The sequence below is a fragment of the Podospora anserina genome, chromosome 1, assembly GCF_000226545.1.
Source record: "Podospora anserina S mat+ genomic DNA chromosome 1, supercontig 1".
NCBI lineage: Eukaryota > Fungi > Ascomycota > Sordariomycetes > Sordariales > Podosporaceae > Podospora > Podospora anserina.
Genome location: NW_001914859.1, coordinates 1389937 through 1412057, shown reverse-complemented (window position 1 = coordinate 1412057; position 22121 = coordinate 1389937). Strand labels below are relative to the sequence as shown.

At 52.9% G+C, this 22121-nt stretch overlaps 5 protein-coding genes across 5 annotated transcripts; 3 read left to right on the top strand and 2 right to left on the bottom strand.

Moving 5' to 3' along the window:
- Positions 1–1085: 1085 nt before the first annotated feature.
- PODANS_1_3870 (uncharacterized protein) lies at positions 1086–2695 on the bottom strand (the record flags this gene model as incomplete). Its single annotated transcript, XM_001912554.1, has 4 exons — positions 1086–1397; positions 1452–1601; positions 1655–2415; positions 2476–2695. 4 exons carry the CDS (start codon positions 2693–2695, stop codon positions 1086–1088), a joined length of 1443 nt encoding a protein of 480 aa, XP_001912589.1.
- A 3194-nt stretch (positions 2696–5889) lies between these two features.
- Positions 5890–8534, top strand: PODANS_1_3860 (uncharacterized protein; the record flags this gene model as incomplete). Its single annotated transcript, XM_001912553.1, has 2 exons — positions 5890–8032; positions 8095–8534. The coding sequence occupies 2 exons, from the start codon at positions 5890–5892 to the stop codon at positions 8532–8534; spliced, it is 2583 nt and encodes an 860-aa protein (XP_001912588.1).
- Positions 8535–11670: 3136 nt separating this feature from the next.
- PODANS_1_3850 (uncharacterized protein) lies at positions 11671–14444 on the top strand (the record flags this gene model as incomplete). The annotated part of the gene is made up of 3 exons (XM_001912552.1): positions 11671–11709; positions 11870–11954; positions 12046–14444. The coding sequence occupies 3 exons, from the start codon at positions 11671–11673 to the stop codon at positions 14442–14444; spliced, it is 2523 nt and encodes an 840-aa protein (XP_001912587.1).
- A 3674-nt stretch (positions 14445–18118) lies between these two features.
- PODANS_1_3840 (uncharacterized protein) lies at positions 18119–19430 on the top strand (the record flags this gene model as incomplete). The annotated part of the gene is made up of 3 exons (XM_001912551.1): positions 18119–18260; positions 18548–19335; positions 19395–19430. The coding sequence occupies 3 exons, from the start codon at positions 18119–18121 to the stop codon at positions 19428–19430; spliced, it is 966 nt and encodes a 321-aa protein (XP_001912586.1).
- A 966-nt stretch (positions 19431–20396) lies between these two features.
- Positions 20397–21695, bottom strand: PODANS_1_3830 (uncharacterized protein; the record flags this gene model as incomplete). Its single annotated transcript, XM_001912550.1, has 3 exons — positions 20397–20416; positions 20474–21355; positions 21413–21695. Coding segments are annotated over 3 exons (1185 nt in total), but the record flags the coding sequence as incomplete, so codon positions are not given.
- Between the last annotated feature and the right edge of the window lie 426 nt (positions 21696–22121).

Sequence of the window (22121 nt, the reverse complement as noted above, 5' to 3'; positions counted from 1 at the left end):
AAATTCATTTATAACCACTATCCCTACAAGAATGCCCAGCTCCCCACGTCCTGCTCATCAGTATATATCCCCTCAGGGACCCTTGACCTTCCCTCTCTTTCTAGAGGCTCTCTCTATGCCTCCCCACCAGCCGTCCTCCGAGCTACCCAAGTGGAGGTATAATAACAAAAAGAGCACAATGCGCAACAAATAACCCCCAAGAAGACAAAACCCAAAACTACATCAGACGAATTAACAGATCCCAACTACAGAATATAGTGAGGAGCAAGTAGGGTACTAAAGTATGATGGTATAGTTGTAGTATGCGTGATATGGAACTGGGCTGGAGATGTGTACTGTGTGAAAAACAAAAGAAGCAGAGCAGCAAAAACACACCCTCTCCCTTGATCTCAGTTCGTTTATGTATAGTCAATTGATTGGTGTGGTTGGTGTGTGGTGGTGGTGTTCTTTAGAAAAATTGACATAAGAAAGAAACCAAAAGCGAGAAAGAAAAAAGAAAGAAAAAACAACAAAAAAAAGGCTTGATATTTGACAATGCTGGTCTCTTCTCTTCCCCCCTCTTCCCTTTGATTTCCCAGCTTGGCCTGCTAAACCCAACAACGGCAACAGATTCCCCTCTCCACCCCGCTCCGCGAGAGAGAAAAAAACGAAAAAGACAAAGAGAAAAAAACGCGAGAAAAGAGAACACTGGGTCAAAACCGTCACCCGGACTTATAACCAACAAACTCCACCACCCCAAGAAAGAAGCGTTCCCGATTTTTGTATAGCAAACTTGGAGACAGAGCCAGACCATCTACTTGACTACCCACTTCCGCCTCCTCCTCCTGTGACCAGAAGTGTAGCTCAAGAAAACGAAGTAAAACGCTTCAAGTAGGGTTCGGTTCTCTGCCCCAAGTTCGGTTTCTGCCTCGCCGGTCTAAACAAGGCCCCTGAAAGGTCGTGACGGGTTTCTCAGTGAACCCGTCACGTTGAATTGTTGTGAAGATTAGACAGTACCGGCGTATCGACGCCATTTTTTTTTGCTGGCCCGAGGAATAACGTGTAGTAGAATGAAAGGGTATCGGCTATGAAAAGGAAAATTCGTCTTAAAGAGTGACATCGAGGACCAGGCTGACATCTCGTACGTTGGGAGTGGCAAGGTCTTCGAGGACTGGAATTAAATCCAGCAATTCGTTATCGTGGGCATCCGAGAACCAACTGCTAATCGGGACGGCGTGTTGAGGGTGAAAGATGTACGAAGTCGGCGAGTTGTCAATGATGATGGTGTCCTTGAGGTCACGGCCAACTTGCGACAAGTCCTTGACGTAGTTGCCCTGGTGATTGTAGCAACTCTCGCGGAAGAGGCGATGGTGGACGACGTTGTGGATGTCCAGCTGGTCGAGTAGCGGGTCGCCATACTATTTTCTTGTCAGATGCGAGCGTTCAACGGTGACCTGGAACTCCATCCATACCTTAGACACGGAGGCTGTAAAGACAACAACCTCGTAGAGCTCGCCAACCCTCTTCATGAACTGGTCGACTCCCGGTCGCTTGATTACGTAGACGTTATGGAAGTTGCCCTCGATCTCGACAGGTATCGTGAAGTCGGCTTGGTTGAGGATCTGGTGATCATTAGGATATTGCCACCAGTAGTTCATGGGACACAAGGTCTTACCTTAAACGAGCTGTGGACAAGCGTCTCATCCAGATCAAGAACAAGGCATTTTCTGCCCTTGTGCTCTGGCCTTTGGGGAGGCAGAAGCCATCTCTCCTGCTGCTGCTCAGAGGCAAACACAGCTGGGTTTTCCACTGACGTGGATGTTGGCGCATTCGGCACTGCCGGCACAGGCCCTGGGGGCGGTGGAGGAACCTTGGGAAGCTGCTCGTCCGCGTTGTTTACGGATCCCTGGGCGTTCTGTTGCCTTGAGTTGTCAGCGTCGGGCATAGAAACATCACCTTCTGCATCCTTTTCAGAAGCATTCTCGTGAATCGTCTCGTCGGCGCTCGTAACGCTGTGTGGGGGGTCCACCGAGATGGATGGGTTGCCGGATCCTGCGCCGACAAGCGTCGTCTGCTTCGACTCGCCATCGCGATCACCCACTGTAGATTGATCCTGAGTGCTAGCACCAGAGATCCGCTTCCCGTTCTTCTGGGGCTGCGCAGCCGACTGTTGTGCTTGCTGACCTGGCTCCTTCTCAGACAGCTGCGTCTTGCTCCCAGATGGTTGCTCTCCCGATGGCGTGGCTGTTCGCCGGCTGGCTGTGGCAGGTCGAGCGGGGATCTTGTCGAGACGATGGGGGGCCTCAGCCTCCAGCCCATTGGCGTTGTCGGGAACACCACAGCATCCAAAGATGGCCAAGAATCCGCCCTTCTTCTTTTTATGAGAGGGAGCTGCCGGAGAGTTTGGCTCAGACTGTCCCGGAGTGGCTGTCGGTCCTGTTACCATGCCTAAACGGTTACTAGATGCGCTTCCATTGCGGTTTTGGCCCAACATACTGCCTTTGGATTCCTTGGAATGTCCGCCGATGCTATCTCTGGGGTCGCTCGCAGTTGCGCCGCTCAGGCCAGTAGCCGTCGGTGAAGCTCTTTGAGACGATGACCGTGATGGCACGGGCAAAAGACCCCGACCCTTCTTTCCATCCTCGGCTGATAGCGTGTCCTTCTCCTTGGAACTCCCAGGGGCCGCTGGCACCCTCTCTTCAGTGCCCCAAGCCATTTTTGTGTGTAAGATATATGAAGACGAGTTAGAACCTATCCATTGCAGTAGTTAGCACTGGCCCTTCAATTCACTGCAGCCAACTCGAGACCGTGCAGTGTCGGGTCTGAGCTCCGGGGCGCGATGGCGTGTTTGGCGTGTTGTTGGGCGCTGCAATGGGACAAGGCAGGTCAACAACCTAGTCGAATTGACCGCCGAGCACCAAAGCTCCCCATCACCGCACAGCCACCCAAAGCCAAAAAGATCCCCAAACGCGGTCGCATGTAATCACCCACCCACCTTTAAGATTCAAAGATCGGATCCAAGGAACGCTCGACACGACCCAACCCCTATCTCAATGGAGTATGGCCCTTCGAGGCCACTTCGCTCGTCCCGAACCACCTTTGCCTAATAACTGTCGAAGAAGCCGTTGCTGCTGGTTGGTGCGAATGGAGCACGCGAAGCTCTGCGGTGAAGAATACGGCTATTAAGAAAGAAAGTCGCGAGAAGGACGATGCGAACCGTGATGTGACGGTCGGTGCAGACGGGAAATTGGCGCGCAGACAAGGCCGATCGGGAAAGGGACCGAGCACACGACTGGGCGTGTTTCTTGTCGAGCGAAAGGAACTGGCAGTTTCGAGGCAAAAGGGACGAAGGTGAGGAGGGAAGCTGTCGGACCAAAAGGGAGCCCGCAGATGGAAGAATCGCACGCCGGAGACCAGACAATGGCCTTGGGGATGGTGGAAGGGGAAAAAAGAGGATGGGCGTATCAGCGGCTGAGGAGGGACGTGGTGGTGGTGGACAAGCGAGATGATGGAGTTTAAAGGTGATGGGTCTGGTTCTGGGATGGCTTGAGTGCAGCGCAGCAGCAGAGAACGATGGGGGAGCAAGGAGGACAAGACAGGATTAGCGGATTGCCCCCAGGGAAAATTACCCAGCCAGCCCAGTAACTTTGCGGCTACGTGGTGCACATAGCGTGCTATTACCAGGCGATAGTACCTGCCGCGGCGCGTAGAGCCAACAGCTGCCATTTGGCTGGTTTCAAGGCGTCTGGGCATTCATTCTACTAACACGTCCCATCGCGGCCCAGCAGCAGCCAAGTACTTTTACCCAATCAATACTTCTGCTTAGTTTAAATCCGTCCCAGACCCGCCGCCCACAGAAGTTCAACTTCTGGCCGGCCCTGGGCAAAGTGGGTGTTGAGATGGAAAGGTTGTCTGTCTGGTGTTTGCTGTGAGATTCCCGCTGTTGTGTTGTGTCGTGTGCAGAACTGCAGCTCTTGGAGACCTATGTGCGAACCAAAGAAAAGGAATTGGAAAAGAAGCAACACATGCGCTTGGCTTCTCAAGCAATGGCAAGGCAATGCAACTGGCAGCCCAAGCTGCAGACCGCCGGCATTCAACAGCATCGCTATGGTCAATTTTATAGGTCAAGGGTTCCACGGCATCATGGACCCTCCTCTGCCCCTTTCCACTCCAAGCCTTTCGAGACTGGAGACTGTAATCCAACACCATTCTCTCTGAAAACCATCAAAAGATGAGGCGAATACGCAGCCACCTGGCAGAGCGCGTCGTTTTATTGCCAGGGCTGAGCTTGATTGGGGGCATGCGTTGCCATTTGTCGCAGCCCTCCGTGACTGCATGAGAGCCCAGTCGCCCAATTGCCCAATTGTTCCAGTGTCAGAACCTCAGGAGACATGCATTCTCTCCACACTCGAACTGGAGTCTGCAGGCAAACCCCCGCAAGACATCGACTGCTCCGTCTTGCCCGTCATGGCGTGCGAGCGGTCCGCATTGCTTGGGCCGGGGACTGCTGGAAAAGGAGCTGCACCCGCTCGAGACCGGTCCTCGGCAGGGGATGCTGGAGAACATTGGGCTGTTGGAGGATGCCATGGCCAAGCCCGATGTGATTGGCCATGTTACCGCCCGGGACGGTGACGGGTCAGCACCAGAAGAACAACCACGCAGCCAGTCACCACCTCTGCTTTGTCGCTGTTGAGATTGAGACACTGGGGTTTCCCAGAGAGCCTCTTGTTTCTGAAGTGACAGTCATGGATGTCTGGTCCCTGACTGCCGGGTCGTCACAGAGAAAGTTCGGACCCGGATCTTGAAGGGCCGCCTCACGGGCCTGGCTGCCCCGCACCACATCTTTCCGGTCTGCAATGGATTGGCGAACCGGATGGAAGCTGGCGTGCCATCCCGTACGGGTGCCCGAGACTTGCTGTGCGCCTCCCGAGAGCCTTGAGCAAAAATAGACACAAGTCCCAGGCAAGGAAGAGCAGACAAGTCCATGTGAAAATGTAAAAAGTAAAAAAACCTACCGTTTCAGATCGATCTGTCAGCCTTTGAACAGCTCGGGGGGACTTCAGTACTTTCTCCACATATGCAGTACATTCCCACCTTGAGCCCACAGAAAACTCGAGCCTGCCTCGACACAGATGGGGGAGTTGGAAGTAATTATTCAAATAAAAAACCTGATATTTGTGTTGCTGTGCGATTGATATATCGGTTGACCGAAGCGGTGCTTGCCACAACCTGGAACAGGCCTCTCCAGACATCGAAGACTCTTCGAAAGCCCGGAACAAGATCTTGATGCACGGTGCGAAATGTGGGTAAACGCCCCGCCCTTTTCAGTGAGGATTGCGGGGAAAACCCACTGGATTGGGCAGGTCCCCGGGTCTTAGATCCCCAAGCAGCACGCCTGGGGGGCGCACCTGACCAGGAACAGTGGCTTGCTTCCTGGGGGCGATGACGTTGAGCACGCAGCATGCTGTGGCTGGAGCAGCGACACCTCGGGATATTCACATGCCATTCTTTATGCGTCCAACAAGCCATAACCGAAAGAACAAGAGAGACACGACATCCAATTCTAAGCGATCCTCTTCAACACAACGCTTGCTAACCCGATGTTTACTCCGGGACCGACGCACCTCGACCGCCCGACAACAAACACAAGTGTCTCTTTTACAGTTTAAACCAAAGCCACGTCCACCCGCCGTTTTATCCCCAAAACTCTACCTACGGCTCTCGGTTTCCGCCTCCTTACCAACCACTATCTTAGCTACACCACACCACAAATAAACAACGACACGGTATATAAGAGTCCGAATGGAATAGAGCGCTTGAGCCCGGAGGCTCGGGAGGAATAACAAAACTACACGCCCCCCTCCCTTTTTCGGATCTCGTCGCGTGCAACAGACGACGACGACGACGGTCATGGCAGTCCAGTCAACCCTCCGGCACTCGGCCGCCGAGGAGGCCATTGCCACCTTTGTCGAAAAGTACGGCGAACTCATCCGCACAAAGCTGCGCAGCACGTCCAAAACCACGCGCCTGCTATGCACCCTCGCTCTCGCCACCTCCATCATCCTCGCTGGCGAGGGCACCCGTCGGAAGTGGAAACGCAAGCGTGAGGAGCGCGAGACAGGGAGGAAACTTGTGCGAACTAACTCTTGGCTACACAACAAGGACGGTTCTCGCACCATTTATGTTCCTTACAAGGATGGCACCTCCAAGGTTGTCATCTCGAGTACCAAGCCGCTCACCTTTGAGGCCCATCGCAGACTGTTCCTTAACCCACCTAGGGTATCTGGGTTGGGAGATGGCCACGTCCCGGCAGCACAAACCAAACCGGGTCTCAACCTCGCCTTCCTCCACCAGTTTCTCAGTCTCATGAGCATCATGATCCCCCGCTGGACAAGCAAAGAAGCAGGTCTCCTCGTCAGCCACGGCGCTTTCCTCATGTTGCGCACCTATCTCTCCCTGGTAGTCGCCCGCCTAGACGGTGAAATCGTCCGTGATCTCGTGGCAGGAAACGGGAAAGCCTTCCTCCTCGGTCTAGCCAAGTGGTGCGGTCTCGGTGGCTTTGCCTCTTACACCAACGCCATGATCAAATATCTCGAATCCAAGGTCTCGATCGCCTTCCGCACCCGTCTCACCCGTTACATTCACGACCTGTACCTCAACGACAATCTAAACTACTACAAGCTCCACAACCTCGACGGAGGTGTCGGCCAGGGAGCAGATCAGTTCATCACCCAGGATCTCACACAGTTCTGCGCCGCTGCCGCAAACTTGTACTCTTCCCTTGGAAAACCGTTTGTTGACATCTGCGTGTTCAACTACCAACTCTACCGCTCGCTCGGCCCGTTGGCGTTGACGGGTTTGTTGAGCAATTACTTTCTTACCGCCTCCATCCTCAGGAAGTTGTCTCCCCCCTTTGGCAAGCTCAAGGCTGTCGAGGGCAGGAAAGAGGGTGACTTTAGGAGCCTGCACGCGAGGTTGATCGCCAATGCGGAGGAGGTGGCGTTTTATGGCGGTGCCGAGATGGAGAAGACGTTCTTGAACAAAGAGTTCAAGAGTCTGAAGAATTGGATGGAGGGGATTTACATGCTCAAGATTAGGTACAACATCTTGGAGGATTTCATTCTCAAGTACAGCTGGAGTGCGTATGGCTACCTTTTGTCGTCACTGCCTGTTTTCCTGCCTGCTTGGGGTGGGCTTGGGGGGGCGACAGAGGTTGCCGGTGCGACTGCGGTTAAAGGAGGGAGGGAAAGGGAGAGGATGAAGGATTTTATTACGAATAAGAGGTTGATGTTGAGTCTGGCTGATGCAGGCGGGAGGATGATGTACAGCATCAAGGATCTGAGCGAGCTGGCTGGGTATACCAGTCGGGTGTACACGCTTATTTCTACTCTGCACAGGGCGCACGCGAATGCGTATTATGTCCGCGGGAGGGAGAACGAGCTGTACTCGCTGAGCGATGTGCAGGGGACCATCCAAAAGGGGTTTGATGGGGTGAGGTTGGAGAATGTGCCGATTGTGGCTCCCGGGTTGTGGCCTCAGGGCGGTGAGGAGTTGCTCGAGAGCTTGAGCTTGATTGTGAGGCGGGGGGATCACCTGCTGATTTCGGGGCCGAACGGGATTGGAAAGTCGGCTATTGCGAGGGTGATTGCGGGGTTGTGGCCGGTTTATCGGGGGTTGGTGTCTAGGCCGAAGAACAACGGGGAGGATGGGATCATGTTTTTGCCTCAGAGGCCGTATCTGAGCATCGGGACGCTGAGAGATCAGGTTATTTATCCTGACGGGGAGGCGGACATGAGGGAGAAGAGGAAGAATGAGTATGATCTCAAGAGGGCGCTTGAGCAGGCGAAGCTGGGGTATTTGCCTGATCGAGAGGGGGGGTGGGACACGAGGAAGGAGTGGAAGGATGTGTTGAGCGGTGGTGAGAAGCAGAGGTTGGCGATTGCGAGGTTGCTCTATCACGAGCCGCAGTATGCGTTTATCGATGAGGGGACGAGCGCGGTGAGCAGTGATGTGGAGGGGTTGTTGTATGAGACTTGCAAGGAGAAGGGTATCAGTAAGTTTTTTTTTTCTCTCCCCCGTTTTCCCTACCTACAACTAACATTTGTCCTTTTCCAGCCCTCATTACCATCTCCACCCGCGCTTCGCTTAAGAAATACCACACCTACAACCTTGTCCTCGGCCTCGGCGAGCGCGGAGACGAGTGGGAGGTCCAGCGCATCGGCACCGAACGCGAGAAGATGGCTGTCGAGAAGGAGCTTCACGATCTGAGGGAGAGGTTGGCTCAGGTGGAAAAGTGGAAGAAGAGACGGGAGGAGATTGAGACGGAGCTCAACAAGGTCTGGGTTGGTGGTCAGGAGGAGGAGCTGGGCGCGCCTGCTTATGTCGTCGGTGAGGAGCAGCAGAAGGAGGAGGAACAGGATCGGCAGACGGAGGCGGAGGAGACGCAGGATGAGTACCAGGAGGCACAGAGCAGGGTTATGAGTGACGATGAGGGGGATGAGACGGAGACGGAGGAGCAGAGGACCGGGACGGAGGGGTCGGGGATTGTGGTTTAGCAAGGATTTTTCGTGTAACACTTTGTAGTAATGTTGAATGCGAATTGGATATTTGAGGTCTTGAAGGGGATAGATATTTATTTTGAATTTGTTTCCTTGTAAGCTGTTGTCAACGGATTGGTTCAGTGTCACGATAAGTGGTGGTCTCTTGTGGGACGCGTGATTTACAGCAAGCATACTTGAATCTGGGTTGAATGTCTACACAGCTATGCGCTTGAATTACCTATGACTAGGCTATGCGGCTGAACCCAGATGCCCGGTAGGCAGTTCAACTCCAGCCTGCCACTGCTGTATCATTCTGAGCTCTGGACCATGCTGAGGCAACTACTTTCACTTTTCAGATAGCTATCAGGCCTACCTGAAGTCATAAGCGAGCCACGGCTGTCACCGGCCCTCTGTCTGAGAGACCTTCTTCCTTTCTCGTAATTCAACCCCATTCTGCAACATTCAACCAACTCCCCAAATACTAACGCCCTCTTCTTTCCGAACCAAACCCCCGGATACCTACAAACCTATCACGAGGTGTCCTTCTACAATCAAACGTGACAGGCCGTCATCCCCTTGACGTAACCATGCATCATCATCGGGATTTGTGCGCCCGCTCGCGTTTGTTCTGCAGGTGGTCATACCCTTATTATTTTTGCTCTACACCCCGGCGACTTCCTCGGTCATCAGTCTTTCTGTGAGACAAACCAAGAAAGGATGTGTACGTGTGCAAAATGATCTATATGTTGTGGAACCAAAGGGAGAAGGGGGGTGTTTGATGGATGGAGGTATTTACCCGGTACTTTTTCAAACATCAAAGGTAGTGTAAGAGCCCGCGCAATAAATAGAAAGAAAACAAGCTCTGCGGGTTGGGTGAGTGTTTCGTCATACGGCAGCTTTTTGGGGGGCCGTTTTGTGTTCCTGGGCGGAGGTGGTGAGGACGGTGGCCTGAGGCCTATGTCGGCTCCATATGCCTGCCGAATTCAGCTACGGGATTCCAACCAGTGAGGATCAACAGGTTGACATACGAGGAAAAAGAGTGTGTGTAGGGCTAATGCGAGCTGCATGTCCCACTGGTTCAGACAGATCAGGGGATGGGCCAAGGAAGAAGCGGCCACGCGGGAGGAATCGTTGGTTGACCCTTCCGCAAAGACGGGCCTACATTGCGAATCTAAGGGCCAAGGGTCCAAGAGGGGCGCGGGGGGGCCAAATCGTCATCAGTCGAAGAGTAACGATTGTCAAAGATATTCTGGACTCGCCATGAGCAGGCAAATCGAGAGCTGGTCCGATATCGTCAAGGTAATCCATTGCCAAGGGAAATAAAGAGAAATGAGTTCCCCGGGCGAGAGATTCCGTCTCCCGTGCCGTTGAGGAAGAAGGACGGGTAAACTCAACGCGGCGCAAGCGAACTGTCTGGAAGGCCACAATTTCTTAAATTCTACCCCACACTCCCGTTCTCCTGGGGACTGACCGTCACTCCCGTTTTCTGTACGCGATGGTCAGCGTGGCATCCATGACCTTAAAACCCACCGAATATTATGGACGAATAGTAACCAAGCAAGGGACTCGATTCCGTCCCACTGGAGCCGGTCTGGGAAGCTTCTGGCGCTTCGACTTGCCTGTGGCCAACCTATATTGCAACCACACTGTCGGGCATGTAACGTCTGAAAGAAGCAGGGCGGCAGGTCGGTTCAGGACACTAGGAAGGGGCGCATCTTGTCGAGGGTCTCTTGTTCGCTTGATTGTGGTCATGCGCCGGTAGCTAAGCTTTGATGGCCTAGCTGTTGCACAGATTACTCGGCTTACGACCGATGGCCGCCACAAAGCTTGTTGTAGTGTAAACAGTCTTGTAAGTGTGTGAGGTGAGAAGTGTGAAGGAGAAGTCTATTTTGAGGATATTCAGCATGGCAGTACCTTAGTGGATCGTGGCAAACCTCACTTTATCCGCTAGGGCGGGCACTAGGAAGAACGGCAGTCCAGCTGCTTGCAGGCTCCATTCGAGTTGGCAGCTAGAATTGGCGGACGTCAAGACTTTACATAAAAACCGTTGACGAACCCCAGAGCTGCCGGGACTCGGAAGACTCGACAAGACGACGGAAACAGGAAGATGCTGAGCTCGGTTACCACTCAACAGACTACCCGAGGTGCATACGGTGCATTGCTATGGCGTTCTTTGTAATTCTGCCGACTGTGTTGTTGATCACCATCTGCCGCGGAGTGCCGCTCTCATCACCTACTAGAGCTGGGTGGTTGATGACCCAACAATTCCTGGGCAGAAAGTGAAAGCGTGACGAAGACGGCAGCGTTGAGAGGTGGAAAATGTAGGCTGTGGAGTGGTGTGAGTGAGGGGAGTCCCGGCGGACCTTTGAACCTCTGTTTGTGGAGGGGCTCCATTGTGGCCCCACCCCTGCCGAGCACTCAACTACTTCTGGAATCGAACCGGATCCTCTGGGTTGCAGTCGGGTACTTGGCAATAATCCCACTGTAGTGTAAGGGTGGAAAGTACATACAGGAACCTGTCCATCCAGGTTGAGCTGCATGTCCCAAGGCGCCTCAACGTCCACTGCTCCCTCTCTCGACATCTCCTCTGCCGTAGCTCCTGGCTTCTGTCCACACCCTAGCTGTCCAGACCTCCGTCCGACGGATGTTTCAAAAGTTCAGCCCTTCTTTGGCCCCAATTGTCATTATCGATAAGCCACCGTCCAAGGGTCGCAGCGCCGAGAGCTAGCTTACCTTGTTGATTGCATCAAGCATCTTGATCCTGCGCATCTTTCTTCCGAGTATCCGTATCCACCCTTAATCTACCCAGACGCGAGAGATCAAAGAGGAACATATCGAATACCGCATACCGCATACACATATTCGGATCACACGAGCAAGAACGCGCTGCGGCATTGACCCGATCTTGCGACTCCAAAGCCATTGCGCAACCCCTACGCGCATACGCCATCCGTCTTCCGAGCGTTCCCGTCGAGCTTTGCTCTAGTCCGTTCCATAGCTCCTACATATATCAGACTCGTCAACACACATTCGGTTGATCCTACTACCAGCCCCGTCCTCACGACGACGGCTCTGCGGCGGTCGAATAACGACCGACCCTCCCCGCCTGACAAGTGACGCGCCGCCGGGTTAGCATTTTTCGGCGCTCACAATGGCGGGGTTCTTCCAGAAACTTAAGGGTGCCGGCACTGTATGTACACCTGCGATTAAATGTTCCGAGCGCGGGTGTTTGTTTAGGCTCGCTGCTGCGTGAAACCCGATGCTCAATGTCGGTGGTCTTCTACCTAGGTTACTAACACTGGCCCTAGGCAAACTCCAAGTCTGACAGCACCACATCGTCAAAGGGAAAGGGCAAAGAAAAGGATGATCCCGCGCTGGACTTGACCCCGGTGGAAAGGCTTCTCCAGAATGCCGGAGCAATTAGGCCAGATGGAAGTGACAAGTTCTTTGGGTTGGAAAATGTGAGGCCTGCTTCATACGAGTTAAAAATCCATGTCGTGAAGCTAACAACTGTGACTTGTTGTAGTTTGGAAACACATGGTATGCCCAGGTTGGGAGACGGGATTCTGCAGACAACGACTAACCCTCCAGTTCAACAGCTACTGCAACTCAATACTACAGGCACTCTACTATTCCGAGCCTTTTCGAGAAAATGTCCTCAACTATCCTTCACTCCCCCCAAACAACGGCCTCAACGGCGCATCCAAGAAGGTTAACGTGACAATACGAGAACCGGTACAGCCTAATCCAAAAGACCCAAAGGGTAAAGCACTCTCGGCGCAAGCAAAACAGCGCCAGGTGTTGGGAGGCGGGCAGCTTGCGCCCGGTGGCGTCACACCTGTGCGTCCCGAGGACAGGCCGGATGCGCCCGAGTATAAGAAGAAGCAGGCCATGATCAAGGGTCCAGTGCTGGAGCTTGCGCAGGAGAACCCGGATACATACGGCATGCAGGAATGCACATTCACCGGCCTCAAGGATATATTCACGGCCCTTATCGAGAGCCAGTCCCGTACCGGTGTTTTAAGCCCCCAGCGGTTTCTGGAAATTTTCAAGCGGGACAATGAGATGTTCCGAAACTCTATGCACCAGGACGCCCACGAATTTTATGGCCTAATCCTGAATGATGTTATCGCCAACGTCGAGGCAAACGCTAAGCGCATGCTGGTGGAGCAAGCAGAAGGGAGCGGCAAAGACGGCCCACTATCCTCACCAGACACCGCATCAGTACACAACAGCAACGCAATCGATTCAAGAACTCCAGCGGCCGGGTGGGTGCACGACATATTTGAAGGCGTTTTGACATCCGAGACCAGATGCTTAACCTGCGAGGCAGCCTCGCAACGAGACGAGACATTCCTGGATCTATCGATTGATCTCGAGGAACACTCATCAGTAACGTCATGCCTACAGAAGTTCTCCGCTGAGGAAATGCTGTGTGAACGTAACAAGTTCCACTGTGACCATTGTGGTGGCTTGCAAGAGGCTGAGAAGCGGATGAAGGTCAAGAAGTTACCAAAGGTGCTGGCATTGCATCTGAAAAGATTCAAGTATACAGAGGACTACAGCCGGTTACAGAAGCTCTTCCACCGGATAGTATACCCTTATCATATCCGTATGTTCAACACTACAGACGACGCCGAAGACCAGGATCGGCTGTATGAGTTATACGCGGTTGTTATCCACATCGGCGGTAATGCTTATCACGGTCACTATGTGTCGGTTATCAAAACCAAGGATCGGGGTTGGCTTCTGTTTGATGACGAAATGGTTGAACCGGTGGACAAGCACTTTGTCAAGAACTTTTTCGGCGACAAACCAGGAATGGCATGTGCCTATGTATTGTTTTACCAAGAGACCACGTGGGAGAAGGTACGGGAAGAGATGGATGCCGAAGGGTTGGATCAAGTGCGGGAAGCAAGTGAAACGGCAGATCTCGCAGCAACCACAATGACGGCCGAACAGACCAACGGCACACACCCGCCACCACTGACGAGACTGAGCACCCAACCGTTACCAACTCTGGAGGAAAACGAGACGCTGGCCACGTTGGAGCAGACAAAGTCGGCACCGCTCGACAGTATAAGCCCAGTGTCTGTACTGGCCTCGCCAGTAAAACAACCAGCCGGACCAGAAGGCTATGGCCACCCCTTAGTCGCCGCCCCACCACCGGGATCAGCAGTCATGACCAAAGCCGACGAGGCAGCAACCGTACCGGCCAAGTCAAAGGAGGAAATCAAAAAGGAGCAAAAGATGCAAGAAAAGGCTGAGAAGGCCCGGAAAGCAGCTGAAAAAGCAGCCGAAAAGGAGGCAGCTAAACTCGCCGCCAAGGAGAGACTGCTCGACAAATCCCGCGATTCTACAACAGAAGACGAGGAAGAAAAGCGCCGGAAGAAGGACGCCACAACAACCGGGTCTGACTCATTTGCTGCTGTGGACAGCGCCTCTGTTGAGAAAGACAGCAACAACAAGTTCACCCCAGCGGGGTTCTTTAACCGGGCAGGTCGGAACAGCAAGACGATGACACGGAAGAGTCTTGCGTTTCTCAAGAGTGGGGACAAGGACAAGGAGAAGGACAAGAACAATGCCGATAAAGCGGATAGGAGTGACAGGAGCGACAAGACGGAGAGCAGGGCTAGTACTGCTGCTGGGGAGTCGTCGAGTAATGGTGGCCATGATGCTGTGCTGCCTCCTGTACCGGCTTTGCCTCATCTGAATGGTGTTAGGAGCAATGGGACTGCGGGACAAAACGGGCATTCTTCCTCTTCTTCTCCTGGGGTTGGGCCCTCACGGTCGGACACGGCGCCGCCCGAGTTGTTTGTGGGGAGTCCAACGAAGGACAGGGACGGTCACAAACCGGCTTTGATGGAGAGGTTTACGTTTGGGTTGGGGAAGAAGAAGAGCGGGAAGTTTTTGGGGTTGTCTTAGAGAGGCGACTTCGAGGACGGACATGGGGACGGCAACAGCAGGGGGTGTTGTTGGAGGGGAGGGTGTTGTGATGAGTAGTGTGGGATCGAAAAGCATGGGACAATAGTTAATTGTTAATGATTGTTTTCATGGGTGTGGGGGGAGGGTGTATACCAATATTCTGTGTTTCAAAAGAGGTTGGTTAGCTGGGCAAAAAGAAGGGGGACGGTTTATAAAAGTAGCGAAGAGTCGTGCTTGGTATCATTATTCTTTGGCAAGACATTTTATAAGAAAGGGGGGAGGACGATAGGTAGCTGGTTGTTTTTTTTTTTTTTGCTTCTGGGCTCCAAGCTCCTTGTTGTTCTTGTTGGAATACGTGGGTTTTTTTATTCGAATTATTTGGTTTTTCTCTTATGGGGTTTCAGCGAATGGCTGGGTTGTAGATAAAAAAAGTAGTCTACTTGTTTGCAGATATTTATTTACACACAGGTTTTTGAACCCAGAGTTGATTTGGCTTTTTTGGGGTTGTTGTTGTTTGCATGCAGAGAGTTACATGAATACCTACGTACCTACCTAGGTAGGGGATGTTGTAGTGACAACAACAGCTCTTGACAGAGGCAAGGGGCCATGTGAAACTACTTATCACCAGCATATCATCTTGACCAGCACGATCAAATAAACCTTTTTCGGTCTACTTGCGTAAATTGAGTGGTAATTACCCGACCTATTCTTGCCTATACATTAATGGCAAGGATTTTGTGATTCATGGGTGGCTCGCTTGATGTGGACTGTGGCGGAATATTTTGTGTGGTATTACGTCTGCTTTTTGTAAGTATTTCCAGGTATAGCTTATTTGGAGGAACATGAATGTAGTGCTTTTTGGGTGGGGAGGTTATGGGGTCCAAACTGATTTAAGGGGGCTCAAATGTAGGTAGCCAAGGGTGGTGAAGGATTGAGGGGAAGAATGACATTTGGAGTTGTCTCGATATTAGTTTTATTTCTATTATTTGTAGAATTCGAGTGCGGTTTGGATTACTGGCGACATGTTTTACATGGCGTGATATCAAGACTATGGGCCGGACTTTTGGGGGGTTCTCTTGAGTGGTGTTGGTCGTGTTCATGATGAAGTTTGAACTACTTGTGAGGAGTGAAGTGGAGGAGATTTTTTTACATGATACACCTGGTCGCAGTATACTATCTCCTGACAGATATCTCGTGCAAGTATGTATACAATTGCGTCTTGTAGATGTGTGGATATATGGGTGTTATGCTTGAGGTCGGAACAGAGAAACACGTGATCCACAAACAAGGTCAAAACAAACTCCAAGTTGGATGAGGATTCCCTTCCAATCAGAAGGAGATTACTTCTCTAGGATAGCTCCTTCGCGTGGTACTGCCCAGGTAGGAATAGCCACGGGCTGTGGATCTGACGCTGAGGGTGAGCGGGACACGGGAAGGGAGCTAATGCATTTGGAGGTGCTGTTTTTAGTTACAGAACTGTGGACAAGGCGGACGAGGCGAGGCTGCGGTGGATGACGGTAGCATGTACCTTGCCTGGTGGCCGTTGGAGTGTTTCTTGGCGGATGTAGTGGTGGTAATAGGAGGTACGGATGACATGTACCTGGGGAAGGGGTAGACATAACGACTGTTCTTTGGCTTAGTCGGTGAGAAAAAGCTGCTCTCTTGTCATGATAGTATGCTGAGACGTCATGAGAGAACTCTGGAAGCTCAAAGGAGAGGCGCAAGAGTATAGAGAAGTCAATCTGGGAACAAGAAGGCTGAGCCCATATGAGAAGCTTGAGTTGGAGAAGCATGTGGGGAGGGTGACAAGACAGTTGCAATAACGGTATCATCCCACATGGTTCCCATTGGACAGACATTGTGGTTGCTGTTTGGTTGGCTCTCCCGGTGCCCCTTCCGGCGGCCTGGATGACGAGAGGACCTATCTGCTAAGAACAAGCCTCGCCTGCTGTGGTGTCTTTCAGAGATTGGATTTGCTGAGAAACTTCCTCTTAGATGTAGGTTGTTCTGAGCCCACGACGAGCAGGAAGTGTGCCCTGAGTGTGGTGATGGAATTGAGAGGCTCAAAAAGAAGCATGATGACGGGCAGCCAGGTGGTTGGATGGGTACTGGTTGGGGTCCAATAGGGCAGAAGCTGATGTCTCATTTGGACACGACAGGCTGACAACCACGTGGACCATCAAGGTTCTCGCCCAGCGACCACTTCAGCCTCGCTATTCTTCCGTCTTTTTCTCTCATCAGATGATTCAGCATGGTTTTCTGACAATGGCAAAACTGATGTTGCAACACAGCTCCAGCAGACTAACAACTTCATCCGGAAATATTGCCCGGCAGAACATGGCACCTGCCTGTCTTTTGCAGTCAGATGACAGAGATCCGTACCTTAGCCAAACTGTTCTCTTCTTCAGCAGCACCGGCATACCTACTTCCAGGGTGTGGTGCAACAAGGTTCCCGAGACAACGGCAGCCTTGCGCGGTTGAGTGAGGCCGGCGGCGAGATAGGAGGTTCATGGTGGATATCTCGCCTTTTTGCTGCTAATTATCCGGTTGGCTTTTGGCGGGGCCTTCTTCAGGCTAAATGAGGAACATGCACCGGGTTACCGGGTCAAGTCGAACATCTCGGTTTCCACAGCTCTAGTGGGACATGCCCTGCATCAAACTTGCAAAGCAGAGAAACCCCTCCGCCACGTCCGCCCGGAGCCATTTGCCTGCGTTCCATCCGGATGGTATCATGGTACCAGGTGTGAGCGTCTTCAGATCTGGACCAATATGGCAGGTAAGCCGCCCCCCAAAAGAGACCTCACGATATCCCTTTTTGGCGTCACTGGTTCTGAAAAGGGGTCCTTTCAATATCACGAGGATATCTCCAAAGTGAGCCTCAAAGGGCCAACAAAACAGAGCCGGTACTGGCTACCTACAGGATGCCATGCCATGTATGTGCGAGGCTAATGGATACTCCACACACCCCTCGAAGAGTCCACTGCTTCTCCAACAAAAAAGGAGATGCCCGTTTCAACCGCACAAATGGGCTCTCACCACTCGGGTCCACAGCTTCGAGCTCCGTGTCAGTGGACAATGGCAGACGGGCTGCTGCCCATTACCCACGCCAATCAAGCAGGCAAGGTCGGGAAGGTAGCCGCCTCACGCATCTCAACATCTAGCTGCTGGCCAGTAGAATCACGCGCTTTTTCCATGCCAGCCGAGATCATCGAGGTCTTGGTCATGCGACTGTCGCATTCAAGCACCGCAGAGAGGCCGCAGTGAGGGGGTCCCTGGTGTTCTAGCTTGTGCTCCCGCGCTGTATGACGATGCGGGCGGGTCTTGGAATTGGGACACGGGAGAGGGGGAGGAGGTGGGCGGGATGGAATGACCCTGCTCGACGGCACATCATCTAGATGAAGCGTAACTCGGCGCAGAGCCCAAGGGTGGACACAATGGGTGGGAGGGCACCTTCCCCTCCGGCTCGAAAGCTTAGTATGGAGACGGCCAGCCGGTATAAGTAGTCCCATGGGAGCACCTCGACGCCCTCATGACGTTCCAGCTGATCTTTCCTCACATACCCATCCATCTCTCTTCCATCCCACCGCGTGAGTGAACCCCCACCATCACCGCGAGACTCCGAGGACGAAGCACTGACAGCTCATCCCGCACGTTAGACAAAAAACACCGTCACAATGGCCCCCGTCATCAAGCTCAACAGCGGCTACGACATGCCCCAGGTGGGCTTCGGTCTCTGGAAGGTCGACAACGCCATCGCCGCTGATGTCGTTTACAATGCCATCAAGGCCGGTTACCGTCTCTTCGATGGCGCCTGCGGTAAGCTGAGACCTCCCCCCTTCATTCTGTTGCACAGCCAACACCACACCTCGGATACCGGATTCGCACTTTCTGGTTGTACCTCACTTCTCAAGAGCTCATGGAGGGGTGTTGCTCGAAAGTGAGGGGCACGAGGAACAGTTCAGATTATTGCTACCCCGCCCCCTCCATGCTTGCCCTTGTCCCCACCAAGGCACAAGCATGGGGGGTGGGGATAGACGCCTTATCGGTGATCGGGCCATTGTTTGCCGTGGTGCTAGGAACACAAGCTGACAGAGATAAATCAGACTATGGCAACGAGGTTGAGTGCGGCAAGGGTGTTGCCCGTGCCATCTCGGAGGGTATTGTGAAGCGTGAGGACCTCTTCATCGTCTCCAAGCTCTGGAACACCTTCCACGACGGTGAGCGCGTCCAGCCCATCGTCAAGAAGCAGCTCGCCGACTGGGGCGTCGACTACTTCGACCTCTACCTCATTCACTTCCCCGTCGCCCTTGAGTATGTCGACCCCTCCGTCCGCTACCCTCCCGGCTGGCACTACGAGGGCGATGAGATTCGCCCCAGCAAGGCCACCATCCAGGAGACCTGGACCGCCATGGAGAGCCTCGTCGATGCCGGCCTCGCCCGCAGCATTGGTATCTCCAACTTCCAGTCCCAGCTGATCTACGACCTCCTCCGCTACGCCAAGATCCGCCCTGCCACCCTCCAGATCGAGCACCACCCCTACCTCACCCAGGAGGAGCTCCTCAAGCTTGCCAAGCGTGAGGGCATCACCGTCACTGCCTACAGCTCTTTCGGCCCTGCCTCTTTCCTCGAGTTCAACATGCAGCACGCCGTCAAGCTCCAGCCCCTCATGGAGGACGACACCATCAAGGCCATCGCCGCCAAGTACAACCGCCCTGCTTCCCAGGTCCTTCTCCGCTGGGCCACCCAGCGCGGTCTTGCCGTCATCCCCAAGTCCAGCAGACAGGAGACCATGGTTTCCAACCTCCAGAACACCGACTTCGATCTCTCCGAGGAGGACATTGCCACCATCTCTGGCTTCAACCGCGGCATCCGCTTCAACCAGCCCTCCAACGTGAGTATACTCTTTGCGAACGCTAACCCTTGTGACACAAGACTAACTCATCTTGATAGTACTTCCCCACTGAGCTCCTCTGGATCTTTGGCTAAATTGCTAGCCCGAGCAATCCAAAAATAAAACAACAAAATACCCCCTTTACCCGAGCCGATCTGACCATCATCTCAGCCATGTCGTCGCACATGGTTGAGATTTAACCTCCCTTTTCTGATATGGAAGAAGAAGGGAGGTTGACTGGCACCATCTCAGCCGGTCAACTTGTCACGAAGGAATGAAAACAAATAATGCCCCCCACCCAACCCAACAACACACACATACCCCTGGAAAGAAAAAGGAGGAATGGAAGAAAGACAGGACAGGATACGTAGCCTTTTGAAGAATACGTGTACTTATGGGAAAGGATAGCTCTTTTGCATAGAGAATAAGAGAGTACAATCCAACTTTTTTTCATGATTGATGGCTGCTCTTGGATGTGAATGTATATGACTTGTGTGAACACTCGACTTGATGGTGCTGGTCTACATTGACACAAGGGCCAGTTTGAAGCCGTCATCCAAAAAGGGACCATAATAAACCATTGCTCCCCCTCTTTGATAAACATGTTCATTTCTCTATTGTTTTTGCCTTTCCCATACAGATTTTGCCTTTGATTCCCTACGTAGCAGGTTGCTCACTGACACCTACCCACGCTAATAATCCATCTCCCAAAAAATCGACAAAGGGTTGGGGAGGGGGGGGCAGACATAAAAATCAAAACAAAGTAATGCATAATACCTTCTTGACATACATGAAAAAGGGAATCAAAAAATATGTGATTGTTCTCCCGGCCTTCTTAGCCGTCCTCCAAAAAAGGAGCCTCTAAGCTCAAAAGACGGGAAACCAAAAAACGCCACCTGCAATGCTATTGACAATACAACAAAAAAGAAATGGTATAAAAGACAGGGGAATACATGAGTTTTTCCGCAAAAGGCGGGGGAGAAAAAATCAAAACGCCACCGGGGCTGAACCATTTCTACTTTCAGGAACACCAAAAAAAAGAAACTACAGGCTCATGCTGTTTACGTTGTTCGTACAAACGCTACACACCTTGTTAGCTCTACATCCAGGCAAGAGGGTATAACAAAACAAAACTTACTAGCATCAATCTGCCTCACCTGCGGCAGCGCGAGCCGGACCTTGTTCCTATAGACCGCCGGCCCCCTCAGCTGCAGCGGGTTCCCCTCAAAGTACACCGTCGTCAGCTCCTTCTTGTCCCCAAGCTCCTTTTCCACCTCGTTGATGTCCCCGATCTGGTTGTAGCTCGCCCAGAGCTCCTCCAGGTTCTTTAGCGGCCCCAGCCCTTTCAACGACTTGATTTGGTTGTTGGAGATTTCGAGGATGCGCAAAGCCGTGTTGTTCTCGATCCCGGCGAGGGACTCGAGCGCGTTGTGCGAGATGTAGAGTTCCTCCAGCTGGGGGACTTCCTTCAGGGGGGACAAGTCCCTGATGCGGTTGGATTGGATGGATAGGAGGCGCAGCGAGGAAAGGCCCGAGAGGCCGTTGAGGGTGGTGATTTTGTTTTTGGCTACCCAGAGCTCTTCCAGCGCGGTGAGGTGCGAGATGTTTGTGATTTCGCGGATGCGGTTGGAGCCGAGTTCGAGGTTACGGAGCTTGGTCAGGTTTTCGAGGCCGTCGATTTTGGAGATTTTGTTGGAGACGAAGAAGATGTCGGTGAGGTTTGTTAGGTGGGAGATGTGCTTGATGTGCTTGATCTTGTTGAAGGAGAGGTCAAGAGACGTCAGATTGGTGAGGTCCTCGAGGCCACGGCCGATGTGGGAGATGAGGTTGTCGTAGAGGTCGAGTTCCTGGAGGGTGGAGGCTATGCCGGAGAGGCCTTCGATGTCTTGGATGAGGTTTTGGCGGAGGCAGATGCGGACGACTTTTTGGAAGCGCGCGAGGCGGAGGGCGGAGATAGACTGAATACGGGAGTGGGTGCAAATGATCTCATCGGTTTCGGGGTCTTCGTCGTCGAGGAGGTCTAGGATGGGAGGTTAGCTGGGGGATTGCTGGCATAGTTTTGGAGGAAGGAACTTGCCCTCGTCAGCGGGGACCTCCTCTCCTATTACCACATTGTCATCATCAGAGTACTCGGGGTCTGAGAGAGCTTCGGGGTTCGCGAGGGTGGCAGTTTTAGTGACACGCAGCTTGCCGTCCCAGCCCTTGCTATTCTTAAGCCCGGGACTAGTTTCGCCGTCGTGTCGCGGAGAGGGGTTGTCGTCAACCAGCTCGATGTGGTGGCCAGGCGACCGGGGCGCTTCCTCTGAAAGGTCTACGGAAGCAGGCATGGTTGATGTTTGTGTTTTGTGATGTGTTGCGATTCAGAATCAAGCAGAAGAGGCAGAAATGGGCGCGGACGTTCAGCCTAGCGAGACCCAGGCTGGTTTATATTGGACAGCGGCTGTGGGCAAAGACGTGGTAGAAATTTGAGGTCACTGGTCGACCAACTGCCAGCCGGCCTTCAAAGAGGGGCGCCCATGCTTATCATCACCTCATATCGGTTGCTGTCAGCCACCCGAAATGCACTAAGCCGGGAAGTCAGCGCGGGGCTTAGCGGTGATCGTTAGGTAAGCCGGTCCCGCTGTCAATATCCAACGTCCTGGTACCAGCGTCAACCATTCGATCATACTTCCCATCAGACGAAAAGCATAATTCCTCGCTTGATCTTTAGACACCCAATTTCCCCATCCGCGACCTCGTCTTTGGGTCTCCGGTTGCTATCTTCTCTGGACCCCTTCGCGATAGTG